General features: G+C 40.7%; 1 protein-coding gene across 1 annotated transcript; it reads right to left on the bottom strand.

The window, feature by feature from the left end:
• Positions 1–247: 247 nt before the first annotated feature.
• On the bottom strand, positions 248–25,169 carry LOC149282508 (N-acetylneuraminate (7)9-O-acetyltransferase-like). The gene is made up of 18 exons (XM_089498093.1): positions 25,019–25,169; positions 18,689–18,785; positions 17,797–17,917; positions 17,467–17,511; positions 17,024–17,086; positions 16,681–16,725; positions 11,380–11,503; positions 11,063–11,277; positions 9,585–10,010; positions 8,356–8,445; positions 7,181–7,300; positions 6,700–6,856; positions 6,462–6,541; positions 5,779–5,880; positions 4,353–4,493; positions 4,196–4,273; positions 2,762–2,854; positions 248–502 (listed from the first exon to the last, which is right to left on the bottom strand). The coding sequence occupies exons 1-18, from the start codon at positions 25,152–25,154 to the stop codon at positions 248–250; spliced, it is 2,388 nt and encodes a 795-aa protein (XP_089354219.1). The 5' UTR covers positions 25,155–25,169.
• Positions 25,170–26,765: the final 1,596 nt, after the last annotated feature.

Here is a 26,765-nt window from a genome sequence, read left to right as displayed (position 1 = left end):
CTTCAAATAGACATACAAACATAAAGTCATTTTCTTATAGAAAAACAAAAAAACCCATAATGCGATGTCCTGTATAGTGCTGCTAATAAAAGCCTTCCGATAACAGCATCAGAACAACTTCTTTGTATATGCAAATTATGTACAAAAAGTCTTCATCCATGTATATACCATCGCCTCGCGACATCCATGATTCTAGGCTGATATAGCTCCTCTAGCTCTGGGACTATCTCGTAAAAAGGATATCCAGTTAATTTTGGAAGGCTGATAAGAAAAGAAGTCCGAAAAAGAAACCAGCCATGCACAGAAGCCTCTTCACGAGTGCAGAGTTATCCTTGGGAACTAAGATCTGCGCGAGGTTGTTGGTTATGTGAGAGATTTCATGCGCCGCGCACACAAATATAAAAGTGCTAACGATTATGTTCAGCATTGGATTTCCAGGAATTAGCACCAATATTCCTTTCGTATCAGCAGCCAGCCAAATATGATATTGGCATATAAACAACTGGAAGAGAACAAAATCATTAACAAATGCTTACATTATTACATTAAAAAGGTACGATATGCTAGCTAAGGGCCGGGAGAACGCTTCCCAAGGTCGTACTGAGGTGAGGACTTTTCTTTGGGGTTTCTTTTCGATGAAACGTATGTATTGCATGTAGGGCTGCAACTAACGATTATTTTAATAATCGATTAGTTGGCCGATTATTTTTTCGATTAATCGATTAATCGGATAAAAAAAACCAATATGCAAATTTTTAGTTTATTTAAAATAATTTAATGAACTGGATGTTAAAAAACAACTTAAAATTTACATTAACATTCTTATTTTGTTATGATGTAATAAAAAAACAATATTTTCAAAGTACAAAAACCCAAACACAATATTTATGAAACAAAATAACCCCAAATATTCTGAAAAGAGGTGGACTATTACTGTTCAAGAAACTTTGCCCCAGCCCTGGTACTTTGCACCCAGCACTTTGCACTTTGCACCCAGCACTTTGCACCCAGCCCTGGCACTTTGCACCCAGCACTTTGCCCCACCCCTGGCACTTTGCACCCGGCACTTTGCACCCAGCACTCAGCACTTTGCCCCAGCCCTGGCACTTTGCACCCAGCCCTGGCACTTTGCACCCAGAACTTTGCACCCAGCCCTGGCACTTTGCACCCAGCCCTGGCACTTTGCACCCAGCCCTGGCACTTTGCACCCAGCACTTTGCACCCAGCCCTGGCACTTTGCACCCAGCACTTTGCCCCACCCCTGGCACTTTGCACCCGGCACTTTGCACCCAGCCCTGGCACTTTGCACCCAGCACTCAGCACTTTGCCCCACCCCTGGCACTTTGCACCCGGCACTTTGCACCCGGCACTTTGCACCCAGCACTTTGCCCCAGCCCTGGCACTTTGCACCCAGCACTTTGCACTCAGCACTTTGCACCCAGCCCTGGCACTTTGCACCCAGCCCTGGCACTTTGCACCCAGCACTTTGCACTGTGCCCCTGCACCCAGTCTCCAACTCTGCCCTGCACCCAGCCCTGCCCCCACACTCACACCCTGCCCCCACACTCACACCCTGCACCCACACTCACACCCTGCCCTGCATCCACACCCCCACTCTGCCCTGCACCCAGTCTCCCACTCTGCCCTGCACCCCCACCCCCACTCTGCCCTGCACCCAGTCTCCTGCCCTGCCCCCACACTCACACCCTGCCCTGCACCCCCACCCCCACTCTGCCCTGCATCCCCTGAAACCCCACCCCCACCCCCGCGAATCGCTCTGTGCGAATGGAGCCACTCGCACAGAGCGAACCGCTCTGTGCGAACGGAGCCACTCGCACAGAGCGATTCGCACAGACATGAAGAATACTTACCTCCGGAACGCGTCACATCTGTCATGCAGTGCAGAGCGTGTAGCGGAAGCAGGGAACGCTCGCGGAGGTAAGTAAAAGGAGCCAACAACGAATCGATCACTCGATTAATCGATAACGGAAATCGTCGACGATTTCCGTTATCGATTATTATCGATTTTATCGATTCGTTGTTTCAGCCCTAATTGCATGCCAACTGAGGGTGTTAAATACAATTTATTTGTGACCTACATCCCATTCAGAAACATGAGTTTTTTCAGGCAACCCAGGGACTATAGAAAAAGCACCAATGATTCAAGCAGTTATATAGCTGGTCCAGAAAAGGGATCAACCACACTCTTTTGGATCTTTCAAAACTGTTGGCCTTAAAGGTATTACATACAACTACATACATTGGCATCTGGTATGTTACATCTGTTGTATTACCACAATATTAAAAACATATATGTATTCCTTTAGGGTGGCATCCTATACACATGCAGACAGGCCAATTTGCTAAAGTTCAAGTTGTCAATTGAGTTCCACGGGTGCCCGACTTGCCCAGCTTAATTTGAAAACCAGCCACCCGCACGTGACAAAGCAGCACGAATGGCATCTTGCCAAGTACCGTCAAGTTAACAACATGCAATTTTCTACCAGGCTGAATTCATTTGCCAAGTTAATTTTGCCTTTTGGAGACTTTTTTTTTTTTTTTTTAAACGTTCTGTGAATAGACAAGTTGGTATGCACTTGAATTGCAAATCACCTTGGTAGTTGGATTGACTTTTGTAAATAGATTAGTTCACCAAGGAGACTTGATTGCCAGCTTTACTCAGCTTAGTGCTTCGTGAATAGACCCTTGACTGTGAACTATGCAAGTTTAATATGTTCTGATTTAAATCAATATTACTTACTTCCAAAGAAATTTTGCCAAACCAGGCAAAAAAGGAACTATAAACAGAACGTGCGTATCCCGGAATGTTCCTGATGAGGACAAAGGCTAAGATCTGCAATAATAATAAAAAAGGATTCTTAAATCTTTCAGTACTGGTTTGTTGCCAAATGTATTAGAATGTTGGCATAAAACAATGCGCTTACAAGCCGTGTCTAATTGGGAGGTTTTAGGCTAGGTTTCCACTTGGGTTTTTGTCCTGCGTTTTTTTTATTGATGAAAAACGCCAAGAAAACTGCCACTGCATTTTCCTGCGTTTTGGCGTTTTTTTCTGGAGTTTTTTCTGGCGTTTTAGCCTTTCTGTGGAAATTGCTTTTTTTGACCTTAGGCAGTTTTTCCAGCCTTTACAAGTTAGAAGTTTCACCCAGCTAAAAGGGATTCGGATAAACGGCAAGTATCTGCCCCCTGATGTCATTTACTTGGTAGAGTTCTACTTAAACGCCCCGGCGGACCCTTTTGTCTCTTTTCTGTGGTTTGTAAGGCCTGCTTTATTCCGAATGTCTGCTCCTCTAGGAAGATTGGCCCCAAATGATGGTGCAAATTGTTTGCTGTTGCTTTTGGCACGCAGGATCCAGTTGGTTTGTTTGTAATGGCATGTTTGTTCCAAATGGTGTAGAATTCAATATGAACTTTGTTTTGTGTGAAACTGTTTGTTTCCAGCCTATTTCTCGTAGGACACACAGATACCGGGTCCATCCTCTGCATTGTAACTGTGGAAAAAACGCCATAAAAAACGCCAAGGCAATAAACCCACATGGCTTTTTCATGGCGTTTTTTCTCTCCCATAGACTTCTATTGGAGAAAAACGCCAAGATTTCCTTGCAAAAAACGCCAGAGTGTCAACATGCTGCGATTTTGAAAAACTGCCACAGAGCCCAAAAAAGCAGAAAAACGCCAAAGAGGACTGAAAAAACGCCAAACAGAAAAACGCCAAGTGGATATGGCATTGTGCGATTTCCTATTGAAGAACAGCTAACATCTGGCTGCTGCGTTTTTTCACTAAAAAAACGGCAGGTGGCGCTATTGGCGTTTTTATGGGCGTTTTTAGCAAAAAAAAACCAAGTGGAAACCTAGCCTTAGGGATGTACGTGCGGATTTTTAGGTCAGGGAGTAGAATTACAATTAGTTTTTTTTTTTATTCTACATATCTCTTGTACTTTGTAGGGTGAAGATCATGGCCAAATGTCCTCTCTAGAAATATCTCTACACAACCCCAACTATATTGAAGAGACAAAAGGCACATCTTTAAAAGGATTTTTTTTTAAATAGGGTGTATTTTGCCCCTCAAAAAGTGTTCTGTAAACATGATTAGTTTGTCTTAAGACTAAAAACATAAAAGCTGCATTGTTTCGTAGCACAAGCATGAAAACATGTGAAAAGTGATATAAAGTAATACCTGTACGACTGATACGGAGGGATGCATCTCGTTGCATTCAGTTTTGTTCTTGCAACTGCTGGCCCAAATTGAATACGTCTAAATAAAAGACAGTGAAACGTTACACAAAAGCGTTTAAAACCATGCTTGTAAGCTAAATATGGCTGGGTGTACTCACCAAAAATGAAACCACGGACACAAATAATAATACATTGGAAACTTTAGTAGAAAAGAGAGGTTCTCCTTTCCCTTCCGAGAGAACCTGACGTTTCTGCAATGCCAGGTAGATAAAAGCAAACAGCATGCCGTAGAAAACAGCCTAGATTTAAAGACAAAAAACACATTTAAAATAAGACAATTAAATGTGGGCATAATTACAAAATATATATTTAGCATGGGAAGGAATGACTGTGTCTTGGTATAATTTTAATACGTATAGTCAAACATTCAGTATGACCAATATGTACTGTATACCCAGGCAGAGGCGTATCTACTGAAAATAGCGCCTATGGCAAGCACTGAAATTGTGCCCCTGCCCAAATATCTAAAACCCATTTACTAGCCCCTGCTGCCCATATATATATAAATATTAGTCCCTGCTGCCGATAGCAGGTATAGATCAACAGACAAACCCAGATCAATTGAAATTCATTTGTGATCTCAGCACTGAAGGAATATATATCCTCCCCCCTACCCACTATATACCCTCTCCCCCCGCCCACTATATACCCTCTCCCCCCCTACCCACTAAATATCCTCTCCCCCCACCCACTATATATCCTCTCCCCCCCTACCCACTATATATCCTCTCCCCCCCCACCCACTATATGCCCTCTCCCCCCTAGCCACTATATACCCTCCCCCCCTAGCTACTATATACCCTCCCCCCCTACCCACTATATACCCTCCCCCCTACCCACTATATACCCTCCCCATAGTTCTCTCACCTTGAAGTCCAGCGACGGGAGCACGATGCTGCTGTCATCCTGCACCGCTTGCTGGTGCCCGCTGCTTCACTGCTGAGCGCCGTAATATGACGTCATATTTCGGCGCCCGTGCAGTGAAGCAGCGGGCACCAGCGAGCGGCTTTTAAACACTGTCTTCTTTTTTTGATGCAGGGGAGAGCGAGGGGCGCCGAGCGGTTGCTAGGCTCCCCTCTCTCTCCTCCGCATCAAAAAAAAAGACGGCGTTTGAAAGCCACTCACTGGCGCCCCCTTCAAATGGCGCCTATGGCACGAGCCATAGGTGCCATACCCTAGATACGCCTCTGTACCCAGGAGCTTCTCTAGAGTTCGCTTTTCTAGGACTGGCTTTGTGAAAGTACGGGGAGGGATAGCCTCAGACATCTATCGGGGGGTGGGAAATGGGTGAGGAATGGGCACGACAAATCACCACTGCCCTGCCTGGAGACCAGGGAAACAGGGCTTCAGCCACAGACTCCAGGTCATACCCAAGGAGTTCCCAGACACGCTAATATATTGAATTTGTTTTCTCGTTGTCACTAAACTAGCTGAGAAAAATAAACTAAACCCCCAAAAAATCTCACATAACATTTTTTACATATCACAAATTGTACATTTTTTTTTTTTTTTTTATTTACTTACATAACGATCAAGCTTCCATCTAAACCACCATTCATAGACACTTCCATTTAATTCAAACAGCTTTGATATAGGCCACAGAGAAAATATTTTTTCAAAGGAACCCTGTAAGTAATACACAGAACTTCTTATTATAAACCACTAAAGGATAAGGAAGATTTAAAAGGAAATACCTCCAAATAAATCTGGATTAAACAGCCTCTAGGACAAAGCTACATATAACATCACTGGGCTTGTTGCAGCTCTCCTGTCACTTTCATTTAAATCAATCTGTATCAATGTATACTCGAGTAGTTTGCTGCACACAAAACATAGACATATACTTTGTATAATTTTTTAGGAGCAATGTTTCTCGTTGATGTGCGATTGAGAGGTAACCTCAGTATGCTTCACTGACCATTGAAACATTTATGCTAATACTATTTATTGAGTGTGTATATAATTATATATATATATATATGTATATATATATACACACTTATGGTATTTGCAGAAGACTTCATTTATCTGTCTCACACATATTTAACTATTTCTAGATTATTTCAGTTAAAGATATTCCATGTATGTTAAGTGTGGGAGAGCAGTATTTCAAGTTACCCTTTAAAAGTCGTGTGATACACTCTTTTTAAAGTAGGTATATCAACATTTATAAAAAACAAATAAGGTGTAAAATAACGTATACGTACCTGAGAATATGACAGAAAACATATACATAGTAGAAAAAAGGAGAATTTCAGCATTAGGCCCAGATGCCACAAATAGTTTGCTGCAGAGAAAAAAAAGATTTCGTAATTATATGGTGGTCCAAATGGTGTACTCAAACACTGTTATTTCTAAAAAGCCATTCCCAAGTACAGATTCGAAATGAGGAAACGGAAAATGTAAGTTTAACATGATCATTCTACGTATTTTTGTATAGATTACCATTTGCTTTCTTCTGGATAATCTGTGGCCAAATAGCTAACGAACCATAGATGACCATGAACCAAAAGGTTACCAGTGGAACAAAATAATAGAACTGATACGGGCGATCCATGATGATGCAAAGTACCACGACTAGGAAGTTTAGACGGAATAAAACCTAAGAATAAAGCAGAAATAAAAATCACAAATAGCAAACACTTGTGAATAACATGTATAATGTACCACCACAAGAAGTTCAAATATTTAAATTAAAATTGCTTTTGCTTTGAGAGGTCGGTAACCGATGTGCTACACACAAGGCCTAGGGCTGGAGCTCATGGAAAGCTTCAGAAGGAACGAGGCAAGTCAAATTTCACTACTAACAATAACTACGTACAATAACTAACAGCAGCAGTTAGATCAGATTGAGTGAGGTGGGCCAATAGTCGCGGTAATACCACGCTTGTGCAATGATGGCTGTATTGCTGTCACCGATTCATACCTGAGAAATACGATAGATTCCAAAGTCACCCTTCAGCCAGAAATAAGAAAAGTGTCCATAACCTGTCTGGAATAGATATGCAGCAACTAGAACGCGGACGTGCATGTACACCGGAAGAAACTGAGGATGAGAAGAGGAAAACTTATTATTTCAACAACAATTAAAAAGAAGGCATTGGGTCATACCCCAAATCCGTACATGAGTAATAACAGAATAGTTAGGTTGCATGTGATAACTGGGGGGGGGGGGGGACGGACCACAAAGCTGCTATTTCCTTTTTAATGTTCTCCCAACCTTTTCGCACCATATTTGTAATTTATGTCAAAACTGTTTCAATATTATGCTAATTTATATATCACCAATATAGTCTCCAGTGCGAATTAATACTCTATTAAGGACGCGATACATAAATAGATCCACAACTCAAAATTGATGTCATTAAAAGTCTAAATATAAACCAAAAGTGAGGATTCTGAAAACAATATAACTGCATTTCTAGCACAAAAATGCATCTGCGTCTCTCAGGGCTTATTTACTAAAGGAGGATAAATGTTACAAGAGGTCAGAATCTAAAACAAAAAGACCAGAGGTTTAGATGTGATGTAAGTAAGTTTTACTTTATGAGAAGCTAATACAGTGAGGAAATATAAACAAGCATGGGATAAACATAAAGCTATCCTGAATCAAAGACAAGACCAAGGACTGATTAAGGTCTCAGTCTTTATATCAGGAAAAATGGGCAGACTAGATGGGCTGAGGGGTACAACCGGGGTTTGCAGATGAATCAAACTTCCCAACGTCTTATCGTCACTACGCGTTAGGAGGGGTGAACCTGGCAAAAGTTCTCATTCAAGCTGGACTCCGCTGGCAAGCAAGGAGACTTTCAAGATATCTCACCAACTTAACTATGCATTACACAGGGCTAAACAAACTTGTCCTGCAGTAGAAACTCACTGGGGTTTGCCTTCTATAAAAACTCACTTTAGTGAATACTACTTTCCTTACCAGTGGTACCAACGGGTAGGTATTCCAAGCAATGGTTATTTTCCCATCGAGTGTATGGGATTTGTGCACATCATAGCAGTCGCATAACATAGTATTCATTTATATGCTGCATATAAATATATAATCCCACACATTAATAGCCCCTTATATGCCAGTATACTTCTACTTACAGAACTTGCTCCAGAGATGTGGTAGATTAATATGACAAGCTGCATCCAACCTTTCCACTCATCAGTTTGTTCCCTATTCAACAACTTAGTCTGCAAAAACACAACATTCAACACAAAGGATGTAAAGCGATAGAAAAGTAAAGTATTCATTAATTTCAGAACTCTGAATCACTGCAGGGCAAATGCGTTCGACATATTATTACCTGCGCTCATCATCTACAATTGTATGATCTGGACTACTAATGTCACACAAGTCAGGAGCATTAGCCCTTATGGCAAGAAACAGATGACTTGGCCTTACTTTTGAATAGTTTAGAGACCATGTCCCCAAGAAGCCAGAACTTCCAGAATGTTCTGCTAGTATCCTTAAAGCTTGTGTGAAATACCATCCTCTCAGTTAACCATTAAATATATCATTTCCACCCCACTTTTGTGATTTCTTTATTACAGGAATGTTGGAGACCTTTGGGAAAATAAGGTAACCAAGAGGTTCTCAACTATTTATACAATTATAAAGAGCGGCGTCTTCAAGATACCTAATCTTTGTCACCTTTGGATTTCCTTTCTTTGCCGCTAGATTTATATGAGAGGGTATGGAGGAACCTCAGCCAAAACGATAGCTGGAGATACTTGTAATTTTTTTATCATGTAAATACACATTTACAAGCGTTGCTTTGTGACTTCAGCTAACACTACATCCGTAACATATCGTGCCCTCTGTATATTATTACACACCTTGCTGAAATGTCACTTTACAATATATGTGACACAAGTTTGTAAAGAGGCAAAAAATGTTTCTCTCCATTAAACAGAAAAAGCGGTTTCAGTCCTATGCTTTAACATAAAAGAACTGTAGATATTTAGCCTTTGCGTACCTTCAGAAGTATGCTGAACATCAAGAAACACAGCTGTGATGAGTTAAAAGATAACTGATATGCTGAAGGGTGACTGATGTGTTTATTTTATATCCACCACAAAGTATAGTTTGAATAAATTGAAATCCTCACCGGCAAAAGCTTCTATAGGGAAACAATATTTGTTCTACTAAAGGTCAGTAAACACGATATAAATGTAAAATTATTTTTATCTCTGATTCCTCTATAAATCATAATATTAAATTTACAGACAATGGCCCACTGGGGTTTCTTGCAGCGTGTGTACTTAAATCTACAGCATGGTGCACTTAAATCTACAGCATGGTGCAGAATAAAGAAGAAAATAAAAGTTACCTCCTTTGTATTTTCATTGTAAAATACACCTAATACAAGGATGTAGATGATCGGAATGAAAAATGAGGAGTGTGTGTAAAACTTGTTTTCCTTCATAAACAAGTTTGCGCGATCACAGAAGTAGAAGTAAGCCATTATGATTCCGAGTTTACAAAGAGAGGCCAGAAGGATCTCTAGGTTGGAGGCAGCAGGTGTGGCGGTGGCCGGTTTCTTCTCCTCTCCGCTCTCTATGTCGCTGCACGTCTTACTTTTTCGATGCTGGTTTCGCTGAATTAAGGTGAGCGATGCGTAGCCAACAATGGATAGAGCAAAGAAGCAAGCCGCCAGCTTCTGGATGAGAGTGAGTGGAGGGGTGCTCTGGCAGCAGGAGCCATCGATGGGCTTTATGATATTGTTGCAGTAAGCATTCATGAGAATCATGGCACTCTGTTAACACAAACATGAAATTAACAACAAGCCTGGCCTGAATTATTTTATTCCAGCTGCTCAAATGTCCTACAGACAGCAGGATGAGCCACACATTGCTGGGCTGTGCTTTGCTCCACCGCATGCACGTAAAAGCTTAAATAACTAAGCTACTCACAGACACACAAAGTTAAATCGCGTGTGCATTTACTATTTGTTAGCATATATGCAAAAGATGACTAGATGTGACAAGCAAGCTGTCTCTGAATAAACAAGTGAAGTAATGGATGTGCTAAACCATGGTCTTTCAGCCAATTACCCCCTTAACTACATCATGGAGTTGGACAAAGTAAAATTTGGAGTGATAGCTACTTGGCTTCTGTTAACTAATTATAAAAACATTATAAACTATAAAAAGGCCCTCTGATAATAAGCATGGCATCTAGAATATAATACAGCATATCAGTAATGCTGATCAGAATGAAGAGCGCTAGTTCCTATACAGAGTTTTATAAACCCTCCATACTTCACCAACCAGGTGGGTCTAAAATCCACTGCAAGGTAACCCGCAAAGTATCATCTTAACCTGAGAAGCAGCATTCATTTTGTTTTATATGATATGAAAATATCCTTATAACCTGGTATAGTGCCGTAACTCACGTCTCTCACAATCTGTGCTAAAATAAAAATACATTTGGGCCTATTCACTAAACAGAGAGTTGTGATTTCAACTCCCTCACTTCATTACTCATTATGAAGGCCAACTGTGGTGTGCCTCTGCACTGGAAAAATCTTGGATAGTCTTGTATATTGCGTAGCTAAAACTTTCAGTCTCCCTCACCATTCGATTATACATTACACAGGGCCAGCTCAGCCCTTCTTACTGTAGAAACGTCACGTGAAAGGAACCAAAACTCTCTTACAAACTCTCCCCTTTATTCATAGCTCTTTCTACTATTACCTACTCCATTTACTATTACTCAGTACAAAAAGAACCTGGGGGCTTGAGATGGTCATACATTGTTTTCCTTAAGTCATAGGCTTTACAGAAACGGCATTGGAAAGGTACTCACAATATCTCGGCTAGATTCTGGGAGATGCAGACCATCGACCGAGTCAAACATGGTCTCTTCTGAGATCAGCTTAGAAGCACTGAACAGACGTATCTTTGACTTGGACTTTTTGTTGGTTCCATTTAATATTCTGGCTGCTATTTCATTATATGCATCAATCCTCTCGTTTGTAATCATTTTGCGACTTTCGCTTATCGACGGCTCATATACTGGATCTTTAAAATAATAAAAAAAATAAAAAATAAAATACAAATGACAATTTGATGAGGTCACTTCAGAAGGCAATGACAGCTGCAGAATATGGCTTTTAAATTTACCTTGTAAAACCCAGTACACATCACTAGTTTCGGCCATTTTTTCCAAGACAGGTGCCATATCGGTCACGTTCACTTTGTATTGGGCAAGAGATTCCACACTGCCGTTGTTTATTTTTATGGACCACTAAAAATAGAAGAAAAAAAAGACATTTTTTAAAGCAACGTCATTAAGAGTAAAAGTCATTTTGTCAAACTGTTTAACTATATTTCGTCTGCACCTATTCTTATCTACTCAAGATCAAATCTATGTTATATAGAATTTTATTTCAAACACGCTTCTGGAGGAAGAAAAGTATCTGGGGTCACAAGGTTCTGGAGGCTGCCAGTGAACAGAATTAACTTGATGTTTAAGTAATAGGCTTTCTTATCGATGCAGTAATCCAGATAAGTAATTTACAGGAAAGGGAATCAACAGAAGAAGAAGAAAAAGGTGAAGTTTACTACTCTACACGTCTTGTGGAGATGTTGCAGGGATAGCCTACACAACTGGGTGAAGCAGAAGGCAACGGTTTAGTTACACTAGATTAAGGCAAACCAGGACCTCCATGTGTTCTTACAACATATAATCATGGTGTACCTTCATTACAGTATAAAGGTGAGTTTGGGAATAAATACAGCACCACATGAATGAATGTCCCCCCCCCCCCCAAAAAAAAAAACCCAGACCAGAACAGTATAACACAATGCTCATAATTATTAGAATGCTGCCAGATAATTGTCTTATTCTACTTGCCATGAAGGATGAAGACCATTTGCAAATATTCTAAAAATTATCAGTCTTTTGAATTATTTTGTACATTAGCTGTTGAAAAAGCATCAATTATTCACACTTAATGTGGAGGGCTGCGGCTACTACTTGAACGAGGGAGCAGAACAGCAGGTTTATTTAGTGTTAAGACGTTTATTTATATATATATATATATATATATATATATATATACACATATATATATATATTGTAGCAGGATGGCCCGATCAAAACAAGAAACTTTTTATAAAGTCTGAGGGGCCTCTGGCTTGACTGCCTCTCTCCCTGTTTCCAGCCACCTAATGCCTCTAATGGCCACCCTTTAAACACCTGAGTGCAGGTTAATTGGCTCACACCTTGCTGACCTCCAGCAATTAACCCCCTCAGCTGGGAACAATGAGCGTTCCAATCTGCCACTTATGTAGACAGACTCCATTACCTTGCCACATATCCTCCCCCTCAGCTTAACACAGGTGTGTGAAGCGGCCTTTGACAAGAAACTGCACCCTAGACAATGCATCTGCATTGGCATGCAATAGCCCAGCCCTATGCTTCACAATGAATTTAAACTGTTGCAACGAGAGGAACCAACGTGTGACTTTAGCATGGTCAACGTGTGTACTGGAGCATGGTCAGTGATGAGGGTAAAAGATCTGCCCAACAAATAATATTTCAAAGTTTCAGTTGCCCACTTAATGGCCAAACATTCCTTCTCTACAGTTGCATACTTTTGCTCCCTTGGCAATAACTTACGACTTAAAAATAATACAGGATGTTCTTCCTCTCCTATCATCTGAGATAATACCGCCCCCAGGCCCACATCAGAAGCATCAGTTTGCAAAAAGAAATGTTCCTTAAAATCTGGGGCTACTAAAACGGGGTGCCTGCATAAAGCTGTACGCAAGTCTGCAAAAGCTTTTTCTGCCTCATTATTCTATCTCACTGTATCTGGGAAAAAATAGGAAGGTAAAAGCGCTAAGAACAATAAAAACAGCAATAAAATAAATAGTCCTATAAATAGCAGCAGCCCACTCGCCAAGGTTTCCTCTTCTTGGCTTGGTAAATAACTTGTAAGTCACAGGAGATAGTGGTTGCGCATACTGGAGAAGAAAGTCACAGCAATATAATATGTGGCTGGCACCGTGTGGCAAAGAGTCAAGGAATGGGTACTCACATTTTTCGGGAACTTAAGCAATTAGTCCCACAAAACTTGCATGGGCGATACAATCCTCGCCTGAGGATATCTTTGGCAGTGTCTAGGACACTCTGAGGAAGCCTATTTAGTAGGTGAAACGCGTTTGTGTTATTTTTATTGACTTTTTAATGGTTTTTAACCAGAAAGCTGAAAATAAATAAGTTTTTTAAAAAACATTCTTTTCTGCTCCTGGTATCTTTTTATTGTTTTAAACACGCAAGTTTATATCCTTGGTGGGGATCATTCCACCTACGCCAGAAGGTGTGAGCAATCCATTTATTGCTCACCATATTGTGAGTATATAGTGAACTGTTTTTATTTGTATTATTCATTTTATATATACAGAAAGCACTATGCTTATTTCTGTTTAAATTTTTATGTGCACCTTATCCTGAGAACCAAACAAAAGAACTACACAGGACTGCTGCCAAAGATATCCTCAGGCGAGGATTGTATCGCCCATGCAAGTTTTGTGGGACTAATTGCTTAAGTCCCCGAAAAATGTGAGTACCCATTCCTCGACTCTTTGCCACACAGTGCCAGCCACATATTATATTGCTGTGACTTTCTTCTCCAGTATGCGCAACCACTATCTCCTGTGACTCACTGTATCTGGGGCCTTTCCTTTAATCAAATCAGTGAGAGGTGCAGCTCGAGTGGCAAAGTGGGGTATAAAGCGTCTATAATAGCCAACTATTCCTAGAAAAGCTTTGACCTGTTTCTTTCTTAGAGGGCGTGGCCAATGTTCAATAGCCTCAGCCTTAGTGACTTGAGGTTTTACCAGACCTCTCCCGACAGTATAACCAAGGTATTTGGCTTCTGTACATCCAATAGAACATTTGGCAGGCTTAGCCGTAAGACCAGCTTTCCGAATACTATTTAACACCCCTTCTACCTTTCCCAAATGGGAGTCCCAGTCTCGGCTATAGACGACTACATCATCTAAGTATGCAGAAGCATAATTGGAGTGAGGACTCAGAAGTTTGTTCATTAACCTCTGAAAGGTTGCTGGGGCTCCATGAAGCCCAAATGGCAAAACCGTATACTGGTACAGACCCTTCAGGGGTCACAAATGCAGTTTTTTCTTTAGCGTTTTTTGTCAACGGGATCTGCCAATAACCCTTTGTAAGGTCTAACACACTTAGGAACCTGGCCTGTGCCAGTTTCTCAATGAGTTCATCAACCCGAGGCATGGGATATGCATCAAACTTAGAGCATTCATTAAGCTTTCTAAAATCATTGCAAAAACGAACTGACCCATCTGGCTTAGGTACTAGAACTATGGGGCTAGACCATTGGCTATGTGATTCCTCAATGACTCCCAGTTCCAACATTTTTGCTACCTCTGTTTGTATTGCACTCCTTTTTGCCTCAGGAATTCTATAGGGCTTTACTTTTACTGTAACTCCTGGTTCTGTGATAATATCATGGCAGATTTCACTAGTTCTGCCAGGAATACTAGAAAAAACATCTTTATGTCTTGATATCATTTCTTTAACTTCTTTTTGCTGTTCAGGGGTGAGATCAGCAGATATTTTAACATCTGGGTCTGGGGATTTATCTATAGCAACCATACTTTCTCTCTCCCTCCAGGGTTTTAGCAGGTTTATATGGTAAATCGGTTCGACTTTCCTACGATCAGGCTGTCGAACTTTATAGTTTACAGGACCTACTTGTTCAATAATCTCGTATGGGCCCTGCCAATGAGACAAGAGTTTGCTTTCGCCAGTGGGGACAAGGACCATCACTCGGTCCCCAGGTTGGAAAGAACGTACTGCTGCTTGACGGTTGTAAATAACCTGTTGGCTTCTTTGAGCTTCCTCCAGATATTGTCTGACTATGGGAGAAATTTGTGTAATGCGCCCCTTGAGTTGTTCGATATATTGAATGACATTCTGCCCTGGTACCGTTTGTTCTTCCCACTCCTCCTTCGCTATATCTAATAAGCCTCTTGGATGCCTCCGGAGAGCGGTCACAGCCGCAGCTGCCGGTGATCTTCGCCATCAGCAAGATGGCGGCGGCCCGGGAAAAAAACCAATAAAGATGAAAGAGTTCGCTAGACAGTCTCCACACCCTCTAGAGAACTCTGGCTCCACTTGCAGGTTGAATACAGGTACTGTACTCAAGCATGCAAGTCAATGGAGCCCAGCTTTCTAATCACAATGTGATTAGTAAAATATAAAAAAAAATAAAAAAAAAAATAAAAAAAAATGGGGAAAAAAAGGTGCTAACATTTAAAAAGAATTATGCAGTGATGTCACTAGATAAACCATGCAGTACCAGCAAAATGTGTAAAAAAATATAAAAAAAAAGTATTAAAAAAATAAAATAAAATAAAAAAATAAAGTTTATTATTTTGAGCAAGTGCTAAAATTTCTCAAAAATCTCAACAAAGAGTTAAAATAAAAGCACTTCAAATACCCAAGGGGTGTCTAATATAAAAAAAAAAAATGGCTGATGGGGTAAATTGGAGTGGCCGAGCTCAAAGATAGGGCATAGGTACAGACTGACCAAAATGGAGAAAAAAAGCGCACTTCCCAAATGTGGCATTTTATATCTCAAACAACACGACAAACCCATGCATGTCGGGTATCACTGCACTCAGGAGATGTTCCTGAACACACATTGGGGTGTTGTTTGACAGTGACATATACCAGAACCTGTATATCTATAACTAAAGTACAATTTGTGTGAAAAACAAATAAAAAAAATTACTATTACAAAGTTTGACAGAGTGTGGTTGTATAACTGTTGCATGAAAAGGGTTAAAATAACAGCATTTGAAATACCCTGGGGTGTCTAGTTTTCAAAAATATATGGTTTGACGGGGTTAAATTGAGTTAACCGGCTTCAAAGATGTTCCAAAGAGGAGATGGAGGCAGACTGACCAGATTTTTTAAAAAAGGTTTGGAAATCATAAAACGCTGCTTGTACTTATTGCCCTATAACTTACAAAAAACAGCAAAAAAACATAAAAACATTGGGTATTTCTAAACTCAGGACAAGTAGTAGAATCTATTTAGCTAGTTTTTTTACTTGCTTTTTTAGGTGAGTAAAAGATTTTTCAAATAAAAGTCATAAAATGTGTTTTTTTTCAATTTTTCACCATGTTTTTTTTATTTTTTTTTATAGTAAATAAGATGATACGATCAAAATAATGGTATCTGAAGAAAGCCCATCTTGTCCTGAAAAAAACAATATATAACTTATGTGGGTACACTAAATGGGTGAGGAGAAAATTACAGCTGAACACAAGCACCACAAAAGTATTAAAACCGCCTCGGTCCCACAGGGTACAAAAAGAAAAAACGAGCCCGGTCCTTAAGGGGTTAAACAGTCAATCTCAAACATGGCTTACCGTAGCTGCTCCTGCCACAACCATGCGAGGCTTTGATGTTGTACTCTGAAATTAAACATATTAATACATTATGAGAGCAGTGTTATGTACCACTACTGGCAATGACGAATAATACAGAAAAGTACCTAGACTGTAAATTATGTTCTCAGCCTGGCTATTATTACCCCGGCTGTATCATGCAGACAGGAACAGCCTCAACGTATAATCAAATACTTATTTTCAGACTTAGTCTAGATATAAAACAAAAAATTAGCAAATAAAAACACATACCTCATTGAGAGTCAGGAAAATGAGCCTACATATTATAGAAAAGGAATGTATATTAACAGAAATGGGTACAGACCTCTCTCAGAGACTGGAAACATTGCTTCATAGAGTTGTTCACTTCTGGGTGCCACAGAAAATCCTGAAAGGATAGAGCCAAATGTTACGTTGTTACAGAATTGTTAAGATGTTGGTTTCAATGTCAGAAGTAATAAAATATACAACGTAATGACAATTAAAAGTGTCTATATCCTATATATCCTTCCTTATGTCTGCCTGATATTTTGAGAAGAAACATTAAGTAGTAGACTTAAGGCATCTGCTGAACCCTGAAGCAGGGAGAATGAATACTCTATAAGTGTGCTTCGCAGACCTATGTATAAACACAGCACTCTCAGCCGGAAAATAACCGAATAAACGATCTGCTTCACTTATCCTACAAAACAGATCTGAGCATGACTGCTCTTATGACTTTCAACGGATCTTACAAAGGGAAAAACAAAAAGCACAAGGAATGCTTACCACTCGGAGTCTAGCAGCTTTATCCTCAAAAGGAATGTCTGCATGCTTATATGGCAACGGAAAACACAAAAATAAAACATGTCAGCTCACATCAATATGTCTTTTGTGAATTTGCACTAAATTTTGTTTAGCATTTACGGCAATGAGTAGTCAGAAGGGGGTTGCCATGGTGACTCCTCTATTTTATATGAAGGCCTCCTATAAAGAGGAATACTGAGCAGCCTATACGTTTTAGGGTGCAGTAGTGAATGCCTACTGATATAGAATACATATCTACAATCCAAAGGTTGATGACTTTACTGTTGCAGTATGCCGGTGACCGGGGGTTACCTTGTTCCCTTCTTCTTTGACATATGGATTGAGGATTTTCACAAACGCATAGAATAGCTGGCGTATTCTTGAATCTCCTACGAATGTAACATGTTGGTCTGCAAGGCAGCTTTTGGCTTCACTGAAATAAACAAATGTAAAGAAAAAAAAAAGAGGGCATCACTCCTTTATTCAAAATCAAAGTATTTAACAATATAGCAAATACAAGTACATAATTACTTATTTTTTCTACTCTGGACTCACCATCAGTAACCCCCCTCCCCCACCACCTTACTTAAAACTACACAAAACCATTTTTTGTGCAATATTTCAAAATAAAACAATATATTATTTAGGAAGAACAAAATCTGTGCTTGGTAGAATTTATAACAATTTGGTTGGTTTTGTGGATGATCAAGGAGGGGGTATAAACTAAAACAGAGACTCTCTAAGAGCGGAATACAGTTACTTTCCGATACCCTGTATGTTTTATAAAGGGCCAAACTGAGTTTTTCCTGTAAGCGGGGGGGGGGATCCCTTGAATATCATCTTTCTGATTTAACTATGCTTTATCCAGGGCCAGCTCAACCATTCTTGCCATAGAAGCTCACTGGAGGGAGGGGGTTAAAAGGTTTAGCTCTCCTGTAACTACTTGTGTTATCTATGCATATATGTTTGCATGTATTTTTCACCAGGCAAATCCTAATAACAACAAGGGTTGTTCAATGGAAACCCTCATCTTACAAAATGATCCACGTATTTTTCCAGCCTCAGACAGTACGAGACACCCGTACATTGTACTATATAGATCTATATTGCCGCACATTGTCTTTCGAGACTTTATTACCAAGTGCGCTGACCTCTTGATGTTATCCGAAAGCAACCCCAACGCTTTCTTCCTCCAGATCCTTACCTCGCCTTGTACTTGTGCATCATACAGCTGTATGGCTGCCATACGTTCTCCCCAAGGAACCTGCCGCTGGATATAAGGTAGTCACAGGTGGCATCTCCTAAAACAAGACACGATATTAGGAAATCAAAATAGAAAAAGGCTCCAGGCACTCAAGGGTTCCATCAGACAGATTTATTGAAGGAAACGGACAACAACGCTTCGACCTCACAATGAGGTCTTTATTAAGTTCTGGTGACACGATATTAGGAAAGACACAAAGGGAACCGGCTGCTATGTTTGTCTTGGGCTTTACATTACATTAGTACTTGCGTTTGTATTTGACACACTTTGCACCCCGGGATCTGTGTTAGACATGCATGTGTGGAATCCTGGATATACTGTATGATCTCAGGTGTGATGGTCCTGTGTGGTTTAAGGTTTTTTTTTTGTGGTTTTTTTTTTTTTAAGATGTGAGCCACGGAATAAGATTTTTAAGTTCATGGCTATTTCTTGTTGCTATTACATATATAAGTCCAGAAATTGAAAATCTCCATTTCTGGACTTTGTATGAATATGGCGGGAGCTGCACCGGGGTTGATTTATGAAAGCTGAGTGTAAGCCTGGTAAAAACGTTTGGGGTCACATACATTTCCTTGTTTTGAAGTTAAAGCAATGTTACTATGTTAAAATAACATGAAATGGATGAGAAATCCAGTATAGACGGGGTTAATGTTGTAAATGACTATTGTACCTGGAAACCGGTGTTCTTTAATGAAAAATCTTCATAGCAGTACAGAGGCCCTTTATCACTCCCACCACTCCTGTGTTCCAATGGCATGCTGTGCTCGTTAATCCAACTTTTTCATTATAAAAGGCTAATTAATCAGAAAACCCTTTAGCAATTATGTTACACCTTTAATTATACATATGTGTTTGTGTGTATGTATATCTATATACATTAAGATAATTAGAAAAGAATAATATGTGGCATACAGGTGTACACTTAATGATTTTGGATAATGTATTTACATTCCCCAAAGCATGAATGTCAGATGATTTAAATATGTATATCCAGAAAAATGCCAAACAGGTATTACCAGAACACAACTTAAACACGTTCAATTATCATCAAGAAACAAAAGTGACCTAAGCAAGAGAACAATTTACAAAGAAAAAGTAAACGCCCATGAATTTCTTTTACTCAACTCGGGTGATTTAAGATGTGAAAGAAGAAAAGAGCTGAAGCCTAAGGGGGGGGACAACTAAATACCAATTAACCAAATATAGGAAAATAATAATAAAATAAATGTATTTAACCCCTTCGCGACCTTTGCCGGTTCAGGACCGTCATGACATGAAGGTCACTAAATGACCTTTGACGGTCCTGAACCGTCAAAAAGTAAAATAAGCTTAGAAAGTGATCAACGATCACTTTCTTCGCTTAAACGGCGTTACTGTAATGCCTCGATGTCGAGGCATTCAGCAAGGCCGAGATCGGCATCGGGGGCCATGTCTGGCCCCTCCCGGAGGCGTCAACAGCCGCCATACATTGTATGGCGGCGGACGCCCGTTTTAAAAGCGTTTAGGAGGCGATCAACGATCGCCTCCTAAACTTAAATGGTGTCGCTGGAATGCCTCGATCAGGAGGCATCCAGCGACACCAAACACTTACCTCTGGGTGGGCTGTGACCGCTCCGGAGAGCGGTCACAGCCGCCGCTGCCGGTGATCTTCGCCATCAAGCAAGATGGCGGCGGCCCGGGAAATAAAACAATAAAGACGAAAAAGTTCGCTAGAGGGTCTCCAGACCCTCTAGAGAACTGGCTCCACTTGCTGGTTGAATACAGGTACTGCATTCAACCATGCAAGTCAATGGAGCCCAGCTTTCTAATCACTATGTGATTAGTAAAATATTCAAAAAAAATAAAAAAAAATAAAAAATGGAAAAAAAAATAAAAAAAAAATGTGCTAACATTTAAAAATTATTATGCAGTGATGTCACTAGATGAACCATCCAGTACCAGAAAAATGTGTAAAAAAAAATATAAAAAAAGTATTAAAAAAATAAAATAAAATTAAAAAATAAAGTTTATTATTTTGAGCAAGTGCTAAAATTTCTCAAAAATCTCAACAAAGAGTTAAAAAAAAAGCACTTCAAATAACCAAGGGGTGTCTAATATATAAAAAAAATGGCTGATGGGGTAAATTGGAGTGGCCTAGCTCAAAGATAGGGCATAGGTACAGACTGAACAAAATGGAGAAAAAAAGCGCACTTCCCAAATGTGGCATTTTAAATCTGAAACAACCCGACAAACCCATGCATGTCGGGTATCACTGCACTCAGGAGATGTTCCTGAACACACATTGGGGTGTTGTTTGGCAGTGGCATATACCAGGACCTGTATATCTATAACTAAAGTACAATTTGTGTGAAAAAAAAATAAAACAAATTACTATTACAAAGTTTGGCAAAGTGTAGTTCTATAATTGGTGCATGGAAAGGGTTAAAATAACAGCATTTGGAATACCCTGGGGTGTCTAGTTTTCAAAAATATATGGTTTGAATGGGTTAAATTGAGTTAACCGGCTTCAAAGATATTCCAAAGAGGAGAGGGAGGCACAATGACCAAATGACCACCTGAATTACGCATGCCCCAAAAGTAGCCTTTTACCAGCCAAACAATCTGACAAACCCATGCATGTGGGGTATCGCTGTACTCAGGAGATGTTGCTGAACACATATTGGGGTGTTGTTTGACAGTGACATATACCAGCACCTGTATATCTATAACTAAAGTACAATTTGTGTGGAAAAAAAATAAAAAAAATTACTATTACAAAGTTTGACAAAGTGTAGTTGTATAATTGGTGCATGGAAAGGGTTAAAATAACAGCATTTGGAATACCCTGGGGTGTCTAGTTTTCAAAAATATATGGTTTGAATGGGTTAAATTGAGTTAACCGGCTTCAAAGATATTCCAAAGAGGAGATGGAGGCAGACTGACCAGATTTGTTAAAAAAGATTTGGAAATCATAAAACGCTGCTTGTACTTATTGCCCTATAACTTACAAAAAACAGCAAAAAAACATAAAAACATTGGGTATTTCTAAACTCAGGACAAGTAGTAGAATCTATTTAGCTAGTTTTTTTACTTGCTTTTTTAGGTGAGTAAAAGATTTTTCAAATAAAAGTCATAAAATGTGTTTTTTTTTCAATTTTTCACCATGTTTTTTTAATTTTTTTATAGTAAATAAGATGATACGATCAAAATAATGGTATCTGAAGAAAGCCCATCTTGTCCTGAAAAAAACAATATATAACTTATGTGGGTACACTAAATGGGTGAGGAGAAAATTACAGCTGAACACAAGCACCACAAAAGTGTCAAAACAGCCTCGGTCCCACAGGGTACAAAACGAAAAATGAGCCCGGTCCTTAAGGGGTTAAGGGGGGGGGGGTCAGGTGGTAAACAAAGCCAAGAAAATAATAATAACAAAACCTGGTATTTGCGTTTGGCTGGCTACGTGTCGGCTTCGTCAGGGGAACCCATGCTTCCGAAGCTCAAATGTTTAAACCCTAGCGGATTATTGGCGACGCCAGGGCGCGCATGCACACAATGGCTTTTCTCGGCCTAGTCAATTGACAAAGGGGATTAGAGAATACTTTTTTTTTGAATACTGGATTTTGTTATTCATATAATTTTCTTTGGCTTAGTACACCCCCTTAACTACTTTTTTACTAAGATATGAAAGTCCTAGCAGTTGTTTTGGTTAATAACGTCCGCTCGGTTCACTACACGTTGGAGAGCGGCCCTTTTCCGTAAGGCTCACTTAAGCTGATGTTTTCTGGCAGGCAGCATCACTGGGGTTAAAGCACCTGCGACACATGCAAATAACACTGAGAATGCCTCAATGCAAGGCTGGGTATTAACCCTTAGTACACCGACTACGCTTTTCTTAGTGAAGTAGGGCTACTGAACCGTCTCTTTTCCTTTCTTCTTGCTTAAAACCTCAGGTGCTTAAATAGTCACCCGTGACCCCCATTACATTTACATTAAACCCATGCTGGGGTCAGGGCACATTTCCTCCTTGGGAGGTCAGACCAGTTTTGGTAGCTCAGCTGGTTCTTTAAGCAGTTAGATAAGCTGGTTTATACTATATATTATATCTATAGATACATAGTTCAGGGCAAACTGTGCATCCCACACATGATATAATAATAAAAGTACAAAAAACCCACATTATGTCTTCATACATGCAACCATTGAAAATGTGAAAGGTGCCAGTCCTCCGCTGTTAATGAGTCTGGAACATACAGCGGGGAGGTAAGGGAAGGCCGGGCAACTGAGGGCCTAAAGAAACAGATTGATGCGCATCGCTGTACACAAGATACAGAATGTCAACCTTCCATTGAGGCATTCCCTTCTGGCCATGTCAACGCAGACAACCAAGAGGATCAGTCCAGACTCTGCTTACAGCTCCTGCTGGATGATCCCACATACTGTGATCAGCAACGAAGCGCAGCGGTGCCTCCTGATCACTATGTAATCAGCTACACAGAACCCCGCAGTGATAAGACAGAGAAACAGAATAGATGCAGAAATATTGTAAAAATAGAAATTGCAAAACACACTTGGGTCATCAAGGTGTCAAACATTCTTGTCACGAAGGGATTAACGAAGAGAACATAAAATTTAGAGGTCATTTTAATAAATTAATTTAGATGCACTATGGAGCATTCCCATTTAATAACTTGCATGCATGCTAATTATCTTTATTAAATCAGAATTAAACTAATCTGCATGTTCTAACCTTGTCATTATAAATATTCTTGGTGGCAAATATTTGTGTGACATTATTAGGTGTGCCACATAATGAACCCACTGACATTGTTGTGTATTGTACGCAGGCCGCAATAGCATACATTTGCCCTGTCCATCTAGCGATCGCCCGTACATAGCATTCCAGCTACGAAGTTTAAGGACTACAATATATCTTGGAAAAGCATAATAAAACGGATCAAAAGTATCAAGTTCTGTATAAGAACAAATACTTTTATTACAATATAAACAAATACAATATTTTAATGAAAAAGATTTGCTTTTCTTTCAAAATGTCTTTCTATGTGACCCCAAACTTTTGTACGGCAGTGTAACCAGAGAAGGTACACATATATTTATGTATATAGGTAAAGTCTGTAGCATATTTGCGATGCTAAAATACACTCTTATGGTATTTCCCAGCGGTGGGGATGGTAAAAAGAGAACTGACCAGTCCTTTAAAGGGCCGGAATTTTTATGCTACATATCTCAAGTCAACATTATTCTTTTATATAGCACCATCATACTCTGCAGCGCTGTGCAATGGGTAGCCACTACATAACACGTAATATATGGCATAACAATTAACTAATGATTTGTCCCTGATCCCCAGAAGCTCACAGATCTCTGTGCAAATTGAAAAAAAAGTTAACACGTTAAATCCCATTCACCGTGTTAAAAATGGTTCCTCATTTCGCTTGACATAGAAACATCGAACTTGACAACAGATAACACTCATTCTGCCCACTACTCTCCTGGTGTGGAGACTCGGACCTTAATCGGTCCTTGTTCTTGTATTAGCATCTACCATTTCTGCTGGGTGGATAAAACTTTACATTACTTCTAGCCCTCTGGTCTTAGATTCTGATCTCTTTTTCTATCATTTTTCCAGCTTTGAAATCAACTTCTGTCCTGTACTTTGATACAGAGGTGTTCTTCTCATATTATAGATACGTATGGAACGGGAACTGCAGCTTCAGCATCCTGCTCCATAATATACAATTATTGGCATCTCAGATCTATACATCTCATTAGCCCCAAGCATGAAGTATTGATACAGGGGTCATTGTCACCCCACCTGTCACATCCCACACAGCACCCATAACAGCAAAACCATTCCCTCCCTAATACATCGGATACCAATAATCAATACGGCCAGCAATGGCCATTAGGATCGGCACAGGCCGCCATGTATATCCCACACACATGGAAAGCAGATGCACTGGACCGTCCATTACCCATCCCCCGGCAGCCCTGATAGACTGCGGATCTATCCCCCATCACTCCATCATTACTGGGCTGCGCTCCATCCTGTGTATCCGGGGCGTTATTGTATCCTCAGCTCCCTGCCATTGTGTCATTGCAGGGTAGTGAGATGGGGTAAACGGGGTGTTAAGGGGGCGTGAGGGGTGACAGTGTCACGATATGAAGCAGCTGCTGATATACTGCGCCCTCTCCATGTCATGACATTGGCCCGGCACTGAAGGGGTTTATCGGGTCCGGGCGGTACAGGATGCCGGGGGCGGCTCTTACCTCGGGAGTATCCCCAGGACACGGCATGGCAGGCGGAGAGCAGCAGCACGGCCCCCAGGGCCAGGGCTTTGGCGTTCCTCACGCTGAAATGTTGGTTTATTTCCCGTTTGCCCAAATTGTAGGCCAGGGTCGCCATCTTGACTCCTCCATGACAGCAGCGTGCAATGGAGCTGCCGGGCGCTGGGAGGCAGCACTGAGAGGGAGGCGGCGAGGGATCTGACGGAAAGGAGGAGGGCTCCGGGGCTGCTGACAGCAGGGGTTGCTCGGAGTCGCTGTCTCGCCGGTTACTCTTGGCGAGGTCCCGGGGTTTTAGGGGAGCGAGCTCAGCACTTTCCTCCTCGGCTGGGTCCCGGCTGCTCCGACCGTATACAGGCCCCAGGGCAGCGGCTGTATCGGGGTTCGGATCCCCAAGCGACATTGCAGTCGGCTGGACAATGACACGCAGTAAGGGCTATCACGAAAGTGGGGACGACTCAAAACACAGTCACTCCGGGCAACAAAAGAGGCGCCAAACCGGCTAAACAACTATCCCTGTCACAGAGAATGGGTCACAACACGGCAAGCAGGGTCACAACAGGCATCACAGCAGTGTCACTAGTAGCCTCCTTACATGAATACAGCACAACTAGCAGTACCGCACCTGCCCAAAAGTGTGTTCTGCACCTGGCAACACAACTTACACAACTGGCAGCATCAAAACCTTGCAAATAATAACCACATCCTACCACACACAGCCAGCTTTATCACCCAGGCACACAACACGAATCCGGCAGGGCTCATACAACACTAACACTTATACAAAAGACTGGTGCTGCTCCTGGCAATAACCCCACACACTCCACACACAACAAAGTGAACGACACGGTGACACAAACTCCAGAGACGCAGCTGACGTTCCTCTATAAAGCCCCCCGGGTCCTGTAGCTTGGGGTCTGGCCGATACAAGTCTTTTCCTTTAAAAATTCTTCATACGGTTTCTCCTCACGGACTCATTGTGTTACGGCAGCTCCTTATTCCTCTTTTGCGGTCCGTCCTGCAGATGTCTTTTATCATGACGGTTATACCGTGAAGTCACAAATTACTCAACATACCTGGTGGGTAAAACTATTTACAGGTATGCTAAATAGCAGAGAAGGCGTGTTTGCCTGTAACGCGGATGTCACGCAAAACGCCTGAACCTTGATCAACCTGTGTCTGTATGAGACCTGTAAATACGCTTTGAGTGAATCTCAAGACAAGCCTTTAAGTACGAAGTAACAAGTTGGCTTTATTATTCACCTATAGAAATGGCGTTTGAAAGAATGAGAAACGCGTAGGAAAGCTTTGACAGTTGTGTATCAAACAGGTTTTTGAAACAAAAGACCAATTATATATATTTAAACAATCCTATGGGTCAGTATATTACTAATCGGAAGCCGTAGTACATATATCTGAATGTGTACAAAAACACAATAGGTTGGGCAGCTCTGTACAAAAATTGAAGACAAAGATTTGGCATTTGCTTCCTAGAGCTTATATGTAACCTTTATTCTTTTACATACGATGTGGTTACAACAAACTAAATATATTCTTAAAAAGTCAATAACTAAGGAATGATAACATGCTATTGTGTGATGACCACCCAGGCTCTCTGTGGTCCTCAAACATCAAGATCTCTTCCCTACGGTGCTCATGGCAGCCCAGCCCATTTAGCCGGCTAGTGTGCCTATGGCCAACCAGGGAGCCTTGCCTTTTAGTTTTAAAACAA

The sequence above is a fragment of the Sceloporus occidentalis genome, unplaced genomic scaffold, assembly GCF_023333645.1.
Source record: "Sceloporus occidentalis isolate IW3139 unplaced genomic scaffold, rSceOcc1.0.p SCAF_113, whole genome shotgun sequence".
Classification (NCBI taxonomy): Eukaryota; Metazoa; Chordata; class Lepidosauria; order Squamata; family Phrynosomatidae; genus Sceloporus; species Sceloporus occidentalis.
This window is presented reverse-complemented; position numbering and strand designations above follow the sequence as displayed.